A 14,888-nucleotide genomic window follows, 5' to 3' on the forward strand; every position below is an offset into this window, starting at 1 on the left:
ACATTATAAAGAAGAAAAGTGAAACACATAAAAAAAACGAGATTTACAAAAATTATCACCATGTCAGTTAATACTTAGTTGGGTAACCTTTAGCATGAATTACGGCCTTACAACATCTTCCCATGAGTGAACCAAGTCTTTCAGTTCTGCAGCTGTTATAATGTGAAACCAAGATTGAATGATTGCTTCTATTAACTTGGTTTTATCGCTGGGTCACTTCTGACTAACAAGTTTTTTTAGTCGGCTCCGTAGATTTTCAGTTGGGTTAAGAAGGTCTGGGCTATTCCCAGGCCATTCCAGCAGTGGAATAGGATTATCTTGAAACTCCAAAAAAAAAAGTGGTGTTATTAGCAATCAAACCTCAAAAATAAACTTTTCCCAAAAGGTTTCCACAATTTTGGCCACTACTGTACCAGGGGTGGGTTATACTTACCTTTACTACAGGTTCGCAGTGGGCTCGCATGTGTGCGCTTGCTTCTGCGCATGCACAGAAGCTTCCTGATGATGTCGGGGTCAGTGGGTGGAGCCTAACCCCAGTTTTCCTACCAGTTTGCAAGAACAGGTGACAATCCACCACTGTACTGTATGTGTGTCCAGATTTACACCCAGAGACCAGGGTTGTGCACACTACCAAAGTGTTTTGGATTTTATATGCCTGCCAATCCAGCACCTGTTCATTAGATTCATTAGAGCAGCCTAACGTTTTTCAGGTTTTCATGCTGCTATGAGCAAATATGTTGTTGCTTTAAGAGTCACGTTAACTTTAGTCTGGATCTCTTAAAGCAACATTATCTCTTTTTCAGGTTCCTGCAGAAGTTTTGCTGTGCTGCTCCCTCATGAAGCCTGGAAGCATTTCAGCTAAAAATCAATGACAACCTCATCACTTTCTACTATTCATGAATTTTTTTTAGTCTTGATACTTGCAAAAACAGCCCATTGTTTAAAATCTTACCTCCCTTGTGCTCAAGTTTACTGAGCTCTTTTGTAGTCTTTGGAGTTCAACTTTTTATATATATATAATATATATACTGTATGTGTTTACACACTTATCTGGGTGACCGTTTTGAACTGGTTTGCCATTGCTTTGTTCTGAGATGTTTGCCAACTTCCCATCTAGCCTACATCTTTGGAATTTCCTGTTAGTCACCCACCCAAACAGCCCTGATCCTGCTTAGCATCTACAGTTAAGCAATTCAGCAAGATGTTGTAACCTGCCAAGAATTAACATTAACATTCAATGCATTACATTGAAATTGGTGTTTATAAACCTGAGTCATATATTACTTTTGGGAAGTAGCTGATAACTCATTAAAGACAGTCTTCAGCCCTTCTGTTTAAGAATTTATACTCATTTGTAAAGCAGAGTTGGTAAATCTTTTAGTAATGGTGGAAATAGTTACTTTTTTGGGGGGGAAGGGAATGGGCAATACAGTAGTAGGTAGAATTATGTCACTTGTGAACACAGATTGCTTAATTTCATTGATTTCAGTTATATTGGGCTTCCTCTCTATAGAATTAAACTAATAACAGCTCAACAATTATAACCATATTATTAGTATCTAAGAAGAATTAATAAGAATCTTTACATTCTTTATAGGAACTTATGCTCAAAACTCCACCATCCTTCCAGCATTTTGTTACTGTCAGATCAGGCCAGAATGACTTAATTTCTTGAATTTCTGTCGCAAAATCCTGTTTTAGTGAATGTAGAAGAGAGCCTGAGGCAAAGTTTTTTTTTAATGTCGTGAGTTACCTTGCTGTTATCTTTAATTCTTTTATTTGCTGTTTTATTGCCAGCTTTACCAGTGTACTAATTTTTCTGCTCACTGGCCACAATGAAGCGTTCATTCATTCATTTTCCAGCATTGCTATGAAACAGCATACTTCGTTTTCCAGCACAGCAGAGATTATTATTCTGTCCTTTTTATGTCATCCTCTAATTCCAGTATCTCCAAATATCAGCCTGCAATAAATTATTCAGATTGCAAAGTAAAATCGGTTGCAGCTGTGCAATAGAATGTATTAAAACAGAAACATGTTGCGGTTGTTTTTAACCAATCCGGAACAAACATTTGCAAGTGACAAAAAGGGTTTTTCATGGTGAATTTTGAGGGTTAGCATTCCAAGTATCAACAAGTGGTTCCATCTGTAACACCCTGTAAAAAGAGCACAAAATTAACAACCTGGCAACCTCCATCCCCACCCCCCACCACCCATTTATCATGATAGAAAAAGCCAGCTATCATACATAAAAAAATCTGGCTGCTTGTTCAAGTGATGTTTGTTCAAACTTCCAGTTAATAATTGGTAGCAATGGGCCATTTCACCAAAGAATTCTAGGTTTATTGATGATGGGAGGGAATGATTAAATCTCCCACTCCATAGTGCATCTGGGATAAGATTAGATCTCTGTCCTTGTTTATAACTAATATTATTACATCACATGCTACATATAAAATAAATGACTCTTTTGATAGGGAAGATTGGGAAAGAATAAGGGACTAAGAAGCCATTGAATAACTTGTACACAGTTCTAATCTCATTTATAGATTTGGGGGAGTAGATAGCAGAATTTGCTATTAAGCAGAACTCCAGTGCACAATTATTCATTTCTGCAGGGATACACATTAACAATTTCAAAATAAAGATATTATTTTAAAGCCAATTAAACATTCAGGAACAACTAGCAGTAGAAGGTTTATTCTTATTTAAAAGTGCAGATGAAATCCTGTATGTTTGAATGTTTCTTCTTAATTAAGCCCTTGGCACATAGAAAGCCACCACATCAGAATGCTAGCTAATTGTGAAAACAGACATCACTAGCTTTTGACATTCAACAACTTTGAAAATTTCTTTGGGAGGTTAATGTAAGTCTAATGAAAAAGAATTATTACACATCTACTCCCACATAGTAATCAAACTAGCTTTATGCATCCCAGCAGAAGCAGCTCTGAACAAAAGGATGTTGGAAGAAGATACTCAGGCTACTTCTTTGAGCAATCACCTTAATGCTTTTTATATACTGCAAATGTTGTGTTAAACAAGCATTTTTAAACATTGGTGTTTGGGTATTTGTGGCCTTGGGCTATATTGCTTACATAATTTACCAACTTTAAGATGGGAGTTGAAAACCACACATTTTAAAGTTGCCAAGGCTGGGAACACTGGTCTAGACCAAATTCCAAATTTCTTGGCAATAAATTAGATAATATATATTGTAAGTCAAATCAGCTGTTGCACTATTGTGGCACAACCATTGGGTAGGTTTTAGCCAAAACTCCAGTTTCACTTTAATTGTTAGTTGTTTTACTACATAGAGTGGATTCAAGAGGATTAGATATCATAAATATATAGAGATAAATTCCATATTTTGATATGGAATTCATGAATGTTGCTGAACTAGTAGGGCTAACTAGGAAATGGGAAAAGATGGGAAAGATCTACTTATCTAATATTTTGGCAAGAAACGAAAGAAAGAGTTAACTCACATTTTGTTTAATAATATTTTACCCAAAATGTGTTGTTGTTTTTTCATTTTGCCTCTTAAGACTAAATTTAAGCAGATGCTAGTGAGTAAAACTAAGTTTGCTCAAGGGATTTCTTTTTAGGTTGAGATGTTCCAAATGAAAAGCCAAATTAAATAAAGGCTAAGGCTTGTTTTGGGAGAAAATTTCAGAATATACATATGTGTGTGTATGTATGTATGTATTATCTATCTATCTATCTATCTATCTATCTATCTATCTATCTATCTATCTATCTATCTATCTATCAAATCAATCTTCTGAAACAGAAGATCCACATACAACTTTATGATCCCACTCATTATGGAGGGGGGATGCAGGAACCAGTGCAATAATTCTTGCTTCTGTACCTTGCCCTTTAATTTACAATGATTTCTCAATGCACCAGTGGACAGTGTCCTCTCTGTAGATATGAACGCCAGCCTAAGTGGGGGCGGATTCCAACTCCCCCAATTGAATTAGATGTGTATGACTTGACTGGTCTATCATCACCATCTTTATTGATAATATTGCCTCTGTTTCAGGCGCTCCAGCAACTGACTTGTGGATTAAGATCCAAATGAGAGAACTTAATGGAGAAGGCTCAGTCATAGAGTGTACATGGAAGTATAAAACACACAATCTATAGTTACAAATTGATTCCATCAGATTTACTGTACAGTTCTTTAGGAAATAACAGGCAGCCGAAAAGTAAGTTTCACATGACAGCAAATTTAATTTGAAAGGGAACCAAAGGTGTCATCATGTCCTGGAAAACAGCAAGAGATGTAATAATCCAAGGACCTTCTTCAGATTTTCTTTGGTATGATCTGGGGAAAGAGAATTGGGTTTTGCCAAATTATTTCCATGTCTCGTTATGCTGCAACCGATGCTGTGCTACTTTGCACATTTTAAAAAAAAAATATGTAAAGGGTATTTTTAAATATGTGTTTCATATAAATATTTTATTCAATATGCTGTATCTGTGTATACAACAAAATGGTAATAAACACAAACTGTACAATGCAGACAAACTTGTTGCTTATATGTATGTCAGTTTTGCAGTACATACCAACAGGTCTGATACATATAGCCTACTACATGCAATTCATTATTACCATCCTTTTCCCATGCAAACAGATGAGACAAACTTAAAAAAGTAACTAAAGCACAAGGAACCCCACGTTCTCTCCTCTGTGCTGAAATGGATTCAGATTCTCAAATAAGCTTATTTAAGATCCTCCCAGTCATGGAAGGTGTGAAGGCAATCTACACCCATTACAACAAAGAGGAGAATATGTGTGTTCTACTTATAGTATACAGTGTCAATCATTTACAAACATGAACTCGGTCTTCTTATTTAACTACATGGCTGGTTGACATGGCAGTATGGGCACGAATGTAAAAATTAAGGGAATGTATTGCAACTGGCGAAAGAGAATAGTTCCCTTGGGCTAACCTTGATTCTGGCTCCAAAGCTTCTTTGTACATGGACAGAGGAAAAAAAGGTGCCCCAGCAGAAGAATTATGTAATGAGTACAAGTCTGGAGCAGCAGGTGTAGAAAAAAATATCTTACTGGCATTATAAAATGAGTTGACAAACTGATGTTACCTCACCTTATGCTTGATGCTTTATGTTTGGTTCCAAGTCCTGAGGTGATTCACCAAGCCCCCAAACCTGTCCCTCTCCAGCTTCATACATCATCATCATCATCATCATCATCATCAAAATGAAAGGGAAATAATACATTTCACACTTTTTATTTTGTACTTTTGTTTTAGAGCTTTCAGTTGCACAGTACAGAAAGTATACTGAAAATCAAAGTAAGCAGTCTCTAATAACTGGGGCTCTAGAAAAAAAAACCACAAAACATTTCAAAATTCAGACTAAAATGTGACGGGCTGGCAGAGTTGGGCAGACACCAATTCTGTGTCTACTAGGCAGAGCAACTGAAATAGCATGGCTTCTGAAGTCCCCCCAGGCCACTGCTGATCCACTTGTGGGGAACCACAATGACTCCTTTCTACCCTGTGTGGGGATAAAATCAAAAAAGCCTTCTTCCCAAGGGGAACCTCTAAGACAGGGGTGTCCAAAGTTGGCAACTTTAAGACTTGTGGACTTCAACTACCACAATTCCTCAGCCAAGCAAAGCTGGCTAAGATATTCCTTCTCTAGAAGCCGAGGAGGAAAAGGATGTTTATGGTTCATTTTTGTCCGCCAATGCTTTCCTTTGTTGTAAAACACCTTAATCTTTTTTGTTGTTATTTTAAAAATGCTACTAAATTCTGGGAACAGAATAATGTTTAATGTGCTTCACTTGTGTGGCTGAAAGAAATCAAAAGAAGCCTCTTACCATGTATGGAGAAACCAAGGAATTGGAGGTTCAAATACTCCTGTTGTATATGAATAACCTTGTAGCAATGTGCGATCTATTCACACATACCTTAAGGGCTTACTTATTCAAATAGAAGCTGATATGAATCAAGATTCAAGAGTTAATTCAAAGTTTAATCTGTTACCACCAAACCAAATAGGAAATCTGAACATTCCATAATAACTATGAAAAGTAAATCAGTATTTAAAACCACATTGGAAAAAAAAAGTTCCAAAATTGAAATGGAAAACAAACACGAGTGCAAATGTTTAGACTTTTCATACATGATTATCTGGAACAAAGATACATTTTGGTCCACATCATGCTTTCTGTTTTCAATTTAGTTTCCCAGTAATCTACTTTCAAAAATGTATCCATTTGTCTAAGAGTGTTTTGTAAGAATAGCCTGTTACTATTCTTTCATTTTGGCCTCAAGGCTCTCTATCCAAAAAAATACTAGTATTTATTTCATTTAGTAATCAAAAGAGAAACATTCTTGACCTTGTTCTTTTGTTAGAATTTGCTTAAATTTGTAGAATACAGGGAAAACCAAAATAATAAGATAAATGCAAGGCACCGAAAATCTAGCAATTTGGTGGCCATAATATCCTAAGAAGCTGGACTGGAAACATAGTGCTGTGGTATAGATAAAATAATATATTGCCTGGACTTTGCATGCTAAGCTATCAAAGAAATGCAAAGGAATCCTTCAAATATGTTTAAAATCTTTCTTCTCTTTTTAACACTGAAAATATTAACGTATAATCGGTAACTATCTTTTGCATTGGTGCTGCAGAGAAAAAACACAACTTTCTTGCCCATGCTTTGCTGAGTAAGAGTGAACTATAGCCATAAATAAAGATGGGATTACGTTCCATTGTTTAAAAACAGGAGAAGGAATCTATTGTTTCGAAAGAGACTGTAGGTAGCAGAATTCCCATTCATTCTAATTTTTTTTCTTTTGAATTTCAGATAATGAGTACTAGTAGATGAAAAATGAGCCTTAATTCAGGCCTACAAGGCCTACAGAGTTCTTTGGACCCACTTTCTTAAAAATATGTGGGTCTTGCTCGCTGGGCAAGGCAAATGTTACCATTACCAGTAAGTCTGTGATATGTATAAAACACACACACGCACACACAGGGGGTATCAAACATTGGCCTTGAAAGGTTGTTGACTAGCCACACGTGATGCTTTTCCCTCCTTGGGAACATACTGGAGCTGTATTCAAGCAGAATCCTTATTTGCAATGATCCTATCTTTTACAGGTATGATCCCTAACAGGGTTTTGAAGGCTCCCCTAATTCTCTGATTGCTTTCCAAAACTAAACCATCAGCAACACTTCAATCTGAGCAAAACATAATCCCTGCAAAGGAGTCACACAGACAGCGGAGCAAGCAGCCTCATAAAAAAGAGGAGGAAGAAAAAATCCATAATAGCACAGGTTTTACAGCATCTATCTAGAAATTACTTGTTATTATTCTGTGGGCTACAAAATCGAACTTAAAACACGGGGGTCTCCTGGGCTCCAAAGGGGGAGTTATGGGTAACTGTCAGCAGGCAAGAGATATCAAGTGTACTTGTGAAGTATGCCATTCACATGAGGTGTCACAGTCACAGAAAAGAGATTAAAAGGCATTCCATATCTGGTGGGGCATTCTATGGTCGGAGTTCAGCTGGTCATCCAAAAGTCTTTGCTGTGGGAGGAGTTACAGATTTGGAAGGAGCACAGAGCAAGCCGTCGCTTGCTTCCAGCCAATCCGCAGACACCAGAGTGGGATAGTCTTGCAAGGATAAAGTGCTCAGCTGTACATAGAGAGTTCAATAAGTCACAACATCCACAAGGCTCTGGCTATGTGGTCTTACTCTTGTTCACTGGTTTTCCTCCATTCATTATTGCCGATGCACTTGTGCTTTTACTTGGCGTCACCCCAGCCTTTGGCACTGTTTCCCCAACATCATGTAGAGAGGGTTCTCGGTACATGGCAACTATAGTATTAGGGAGAAAAGAGAAATCCATGTTAAGTCAAACATGCAAGCAAAATTTGTTTCTGCACTTATTTCAGTGCAAAATATCACAGCACCCTTCCTTAACCGGATGCAGAGCTGAGGTTGTTGTTGTTTTTTTAATATAACACAATATAAATCAACACATACATATTCGTGTTTTGGCCACATAGCGACTTCCCTCAGATATATCTACGATTAAAAAGCGAAGTGTAAAATATGTGCAGTCTAAGCAAAGCTGATTAAAATTAAAGACGTATTTAAATTAGAGTGTCTGTCTGCCCATTTTCAAAATTTGTTTTACTGTTTGTGGAAAAGTCTAGAAAGGCAGCTGTATTATTCGGTTGCAGCAAAAACAACATTGTGACTAAGATATATCATGCCACAAAACTGTTTTTATTAGCGAAAATGTGAATTGTAAATGGCGTGAGGACTGAAGGGCATTAACATGCAAAGGAGAAGGTCTCTGCCATTTCTGTGTAAAATGTGCCAAGTGGGGGAAGAGAGAACCATTTAAAACATCAGTCAGTAGCAGTGGCTCACATACTCTTGTTTAGTATACAGCTAAACTGGCTAATATAGAGCAGGATCTTTAGTGTCCACCCTAATAGTTTATTCAGCATGATTAAAGCATAATCTGATTTTCACTTACCCAGATTAAGCAATATTGAACTCAGCAGAATTTACCACAAAAGAGCCATGAATGGAATTCTGACAAATTGTCATTATTTTTGATTACTTAAACTTGGCTTTCTTTGTTTCCATTTTATTTATTATGTGATATCAAGGGATATTTATAAATAACATGCTAAAGTCAGCATAACATATGCTGTGGATATATGTGAACTTCTATCTCCATGGAAAAGCTCTAACTTTAGAATATGCATCAATCCAAAATAATGAACGTTTGTAAGACGGTACATTTTTATGCGAGCAGGATGTGAAAGTAAGTGCCAATAACATTACAACGTTTTTATTTAAACTAATTAAAAACCGCCAATAATTATCCAATACATGATCAGCAATGGAAATATAGCAAGATTTAAAATTAGCTATCAAAAAACAGAATTGTTTTTCATACATAGAGGCAGAAAGCTATGGAAAGAAATTAAGAAGCATTATGACGTTCAAATCTTCGAAAGTCAATAAAATATTTAGGAATTAATATTCTAAGAAATTTTAGCTGAACCAAACGTATTAAATTATATCTTGCTGTTGAAATCAATGTAAAAAAAGAAAAAGTGCACCACTTTATCTGATTTGGACAAGTTAATCCATTCTGTTGTGGGCAAAATAGCTATCCAACTTGTTTTCCTATTTCTGATATATCTTAATTCTAACATGTGTGTGTGTGTCTGATGCGCACTAAGTGAAATCAAAGAGCAGCACTGATATATTTTATGAAAGCATATACTCTCTCTCTGTGTATGTATATATATATGTATCTGTACATACATACACATACACATGCATACACATACACAAATATGCATATGTGCTTTGCAGATTTGCAAGTACTGGGGAAACATTAACTCCATCCTTCTCCTTAATGCCAGTTATCAGTTGTGGTTCTTTCCTGAATAATTTAGGAGAGTTATCTAATGATATGTTGAGGCAGCAAAACTTGTTTAGATTGAGGGATTACTTTACAAATAATAAAGCAATGCCAGAAGATTTTTTTAAAGTGGAAATTGGCATATATGAACTTCAATTGATTATAAATTAACAAAATGAGTCACTTTGTTAAAAATACAGTGATAGCATTGTAAATAATTGTCTTAAATTGGAACTATCAAAGTGTACTAAATGTCTAATATTCAAAATATGTAATATCCTGTTAAAAGTTGTTGGAGAGAAACATGAGATTAAGATTTAAGATACAGGTTATACTCCTTTAACAACCATAATTAGGACTGGAAACTTGTTTGTGAACCAAAGCAGTCACCAGCGGAAGAATCTGGACCTGAACACTCTTAAAACTAGAGATGAGAGTGTATTTTAGAAGAAACCCTCCCATTCTACCACCTCTTACAGTATTAGACAACACAGTATCAACAGCAGAGACTTTCAGGTGTTTGGGTTTTATAATCTCCCAGGGCTTGAAATAGACACTTAACATTAGAACATTTAACATCATTAAAAAGGCGCAACTGCATTAACTCAGACGGCCCAAGGATCTGCTGACATAGTTCTACAGAGGAATTACTGAGTCTGTCATTTGAACCTTTATAACTGTCTGATTTGGCAGAGCAACCAAACAGGAGAGGTACAGACTTCAACAGATAGTTAGCACTGCAGAAAAAATAATTGCAACCAGCCTGCCTTCCACTGAGGACCTGTATACTGCACAAACCAGAAAGAGGGCTGAGAAAATATCTATAGACCCCTCACAGCCTGGACATAAACTGTTTCAACTTCTTCCCTCAAGATATCCATGCCAAAACAGCAATTCACAAAAATTGTTTCTTCCCCCCATGCTATCACTCTGCTAAACACTTAACTCCCATAGCACTGTCTTATGCCTAAAGATATTTAATAACAGTAACAGAGTTGGAAGGGACCTTGGAGGTCATCTAGTCCAACCCCTTGCCCACGCAGGAGACCTGTACTAGGGATTCGAACGCTGAAACTCTGACCTTTCCTTCCTTCCTTCCTTCTTTCCTGCCTGCCTGCCTGCCTGCCTGCACAGATTTAGTAGGCTGTATTGCTATTATCCTTCTTATCTTTTCATCTTTCTTACCTCTCATCTCCTACTACCTTCTCCTATTGATATATTATGATTATCAGTTGTTGTTTGTATCTTATGATTTAGGATTGTATCTTATGACTTATGATTATGACTTATCACTTTGTTGTTTATGTGGACACTGAGAGCTTATGCACTGGACACAAATTCCTTGCGTGTCCTTGCGTGTCCAGACACTTGGCCAATAAATCTATTCCCTTCCCTTCCGTTCGGCTTACTATCTTATAGCAGTTTTATTTTGCTTTTACAGATTTGCAAAGGTCATAAATGCAAGCATTGGTTATACAGTTACTCTTTCATTGAAGTTACAATTATGAAAGGTCACTGGAGAAGGCAGAAGCTAAATGAGGGCTACATGTATAATATCTCAGATACACAATGGACTATACTTTGGTAGAATCCTATGGTATGTTCTATATCAGGGGTCTCCAACCTTGGTCCCTTTAAGACTTGTGGACTTCAACTCTCAAAGCTGGCTGAAGAACTCTGGGTGTTGAAGTCCACAAGTCTTAAAGGGACCAAGGTTGGAGACCCCTGTTCTATATCATCAAAGATCATGGAAAATTACACACAAGTGATCCATCGGTAGTATTTGACCTCTATACATTTTTTAAAAAAAAATATTAGGGTCACAGAACAGCATTATAAATGAGAAGCATTAAAAAATGAAATGAAAAGACAAGATAATATTTAACAACTGGTGATGGATTTTCAGTAGGCACTCAAAGTCTGCCAATCTTTATATAAGTGACTAAAATTACTGGGAAAGGGCCATATAAATGTTGGAAGTTTGTTGAAGCATAGGGCACCTGTGAAATTGTAGAAAGATTCAGGTCAGAAATGATTAGTAACTTTAACAGTATGGAAAGAACACTTGCAAGAGCTTCTTAAATCTCTAGGAGAGTATCACAAAGAAGCAACGTAAAACCACAAATCAACAGCGCTAGAGCCAGAAATGCTAATTAAGTGGCAAGAAGTCACTCAAATACAAAGCCCCAGGAATAGAGGGGCTACCAAGAGAAATAATTCAAGCAACAGGGGAAAGCAATATCAGACGGCTTCAGAGGATCTTTAATGCACATTTGATCGCACACTCAGCATTTAGACTGGATTTGACATTTTTATCTACCTATCAAGTCCAGAATATAAGCTGTTCCATGTAAAGTTGCCTTTTGCAATTTACCGATTTTGTCAATGCCAAGAGCATTCAAATGATACTCCTATTGCTTTGGATTGTACACAAGGTACCAATTATTATTGTTACTATCCATGTTTTCTTTATTATTATTATTATTATATATAACAATGTGAAATCACAGCGGCCTTCGTATGCATTGAGACTTCATTATGATTATGGGTAGTCACAGTCAGCCAGATGTTTAGACCGATTTGACATTTTTATGCCAAATAAATCCTTCCCAAAGAGCTGGGATAGGGGATATTGTTGTTTGATGATGATAAAGCTATCGTCATAGGATGCAAACTGTTCCAAAGAAAGAAGCCTTTTTGCAAATGACTGATAGTAATTTTGTCAGTGCTGCTGGTGTAAAAGTAATGCTCCAGAGGTTTTGGGATTGCACCCAAGGCATTTATTACTACTATTATTAGATATAAAGAAGAACATACTGTGAACGAAGTTTCCCCAGGTGATTTTTTTTTTAAATTTCACCTTGGGCTCTGATTTTTCCTTTGGAATAACAGAGTTATCATATTTTGTACTTTCAAACAAAATCATTCATATACATTACCTCAGAAATCCTTACAACAGCTTGTTGTGACCCAGGCCCCAGTTGGTTAATAGGAAACTCAGTCAGTGTAAAACAAATAAACTTTAGTCGAACAGCTGAGAATTACTTCATTCTCAATGTAGTTCAACTAAATTAAAACAAATTCCTCCCAACACAAATTCCTCAGTCCTATTAGACTAACCTTGGTCTAATTAGGCAAACTGCCAAAGGCCTTTCTTGGCAAAAGTTCAGAAAACACCAATACAAAATAAATGCAAGAAGACAAAGCTATCAACGTTGTTTTTCCAGCAAAGCCCAAACACCATTGCTGGTCTTTTAAGCCTTATGGGAGGGGCCAATCATCTCTTGGCCCTACTCCCGAATCGTCCTCTTTGCTTGAGCTACTCTTGCCTTCTGGCAGCTCTTCTCATGTGTACATTAGGAACAGGCTCCTCCTGTTCCTTTGCCTCACTACTGTCAGGCTCTGGAGGCTCTGGAGTCCACACATCACTCCCCGATGGCCCTGGCCCCACCTCAGCCTCCAACGCAGAGCCCTCATCGGGCCTTCCCCAGCCTCCAGGACTGGCCCATGCTTTTCCTCAGCCTCATCGCTTTCCAACTCCATTGCCAGCTCCGCAGGCTGGCAGCTCAATAAGAGAGATCAATACTTTTCTCACCCCATAGTGTTTAAAAGGGCTGAGAGTAAAAGCAGGATGATTTCTCTATTGTCACTTGCTGAGTTTTTAGCAAGACTGGGAGAGTCTTTCACACGTTCAGACTTGGTGATGTTGGAATTTGCTTTCAAAAAAGCTTTCCATATTCCTGCCCCAGTTCAAAGATTGCCACCAAAGAGCTTTTCATCCATATTCTTTTCAGGTATTAAAAAAAAAAGTCAGACACAAAATCCGAAGTAGGGAGGTATCAAACAGAGTGTTAGGAAGCACATGCAAGGGAACCAGAGCGGTTATCATTTGAAAGTCAACCTGAAAGGTGATAGGTTTTTTGCAATGTTTTGATACATGTGATGCTGTGTCAAAGTCAGCTTACCTTCCAATGGCTTCGGTAGAAAATGAGCTGCTGGTTTTGTTTTCTTCACTCTATTGCCTTTCATGACTTGCCCTTCTTTGTTGAGTCCCAAGAACCAGGCCCTACCCGACTCTTGCTGTCTGTACAACATCGACGAGTAGATTACATAATAGTTTTCAAAAACGGACTCCTTAAACTTACATTCTGGTGTAAAAAGTTCCTGTGAAAGAAAGAAAAGAAGTTAAGAGGAAAATTCCAACCAGTGGCTGTGGTTGTTCTTTGTGTTACTTGCTAGTACCCTGTTTCCCCAAAAATAAGACCTATCCAAAAATAAGCCCTAGCATCATTTTTTACCCCTTGCGCCTAATATAAACCCTACCTCCAAAATAAGCCCCACTTAAGACCCTGCACAGCTGGCTGCCTGCCCATTCCATCTGGCTGCTCGCAGGGCTGTGGCTATGAGGTAAGGCGGGGTGGTGGAACTACCCCATGTGCCCTTGCACCAGCTTACCTCAGGGTGTCTGCAGCCAGGCCATCTCACCCTGACACCTGCTTTGCGGTGGCAACACCAGCAGCCATGTGCAGCAGGAGCACTGGCCCAGTTCTTCTGTTTGCTCATGGCTGCAACAGAGCAGGAGGCTGAGTGGCGTGTTGGTGCCATGGCTGTGAGGTGAGGTGAGGCAGGTGTCAAGGTGTGGATGGCCTGGATGCTACTTGGCGTGCTGCCCTGCCGCAAGAAAGCAGAAAAAGTGGGCCTCCCATTCATGGGGAAAAAAGAAAGACTGTCCTAGTGCTTATTTTGGAGCCAAAAGAAAATAAAACCCAATCTTTTCAGGGAAATATGGTATGTTGTTTGTGACGTTTAATCCAGGTGGAATTTTGCAGAGGGCCACAATACTTGGGCAGATCCTGGTAATTAAACCCATGATTATTATTATTATTTTTAACTTTTGGGACACATTCATTAAATGAAATGAATGTCCTCAACTTATAACAGTTTGTTTAGTGACCGTTGTTCAGAGATACAACGGCACTGAAAAAAGTGACTTATGATCATTTTTCACAGTTACGACTTTTGCAGCTTCCCCAAGATTATGTGATCAAAATTCAGATGCTTGGTAACTGATTCATATTTATGATAGTTGCGCAGTCCCAAGGTCATATGATCACCTTTTTTGACCTTCCGACAAGGAAACTCAATGGGGAAGCCAGATTCAGCTAACAAAGAGGTTACTAACTTACTAATTGCAGCGATTTACTTAACAATTGAGGCAAGCAAGGTTGTAAAATCCAGTTAACAAATGTCTCACTTAATGACATAACTTTTGGGCTCAATTGTGGTCATACATCGAGGACTATCTGTATTTAGTAGTGCAACTAGGTCAGTGATGGTGAACCTTTTTGGCACCAAGTGCCCAAACTGGAACATGCGTGCCGGAGCACCGGAAACCCGAAGACCAGTCGGCTGGCATGCACATGCCTGTTTTGGGGCCATTTTTAGGG

General features: G+C 37.9%; 2 protein-coding genes across 3 annotated transcripts in view; one reads left to right on the plus strand and one right to left on the minus strand.

Annotated features, from left to right (window-relative positions):
- ITGBL1 (integrin subunit beta like 1) overlaps positions 1–4,537 on the plus strand; it is a 218,778-nt gene extending 214,241 nt beyond the window's left edge. The window contains exon 12 of one of the 2 annotated variants that reach the window (XM_058184760.1): positions 804–4,537. The gene's annotated coding sequence lies outside the window, so the exon portion shown is untranslated. The remainder of the gene's footprint in view (positions 1–803) is intronic. The other variant, XM_058184761.1, reaches the window with a different exon arrangement.
- A 53-nt stretch (positions 4,538–4,590) lies between these two features.
- Positions 4,591–14,888, minus strand: part of FGF14 (fibroblast growth factor 14) — a 139,628-nt gene continuing 129,330 nt past the window's right edge. The window contains exons 4-5 of the mRNA XM_058184762.1: positions 13,407–13,605; positions 4,591–7,868 (exon numbers count right to left, since the gene is read on the minus strand). Of these exons, the coding sequence (XP_058040745.1) occupies positions 7,732–7,868; positions 13,407–13,605 (336 nt within the window). The 3' untranslated portion in view covers positions 4,591–7,731. The remainder of the gene's footprint in view (positions 7,869–13,406; positions 13,606–14,888) is intronic.

The sequence above is a fragment of the Ahaetulla prasina genome, chromosome 5, assembly GCF_028640845.1.
Source record: "Ahaetulla prasina isolate Xishuangbanna chromosome 5, ASM2864084v1, whole genome shotgun sequence".
Classification (NCBI taxonomy): Eukaryota; Metazoa; Chordata; class Lepidosauria; order Squamata; family Colubridae; genus Ahaetulla; species Ahaetulla prasina.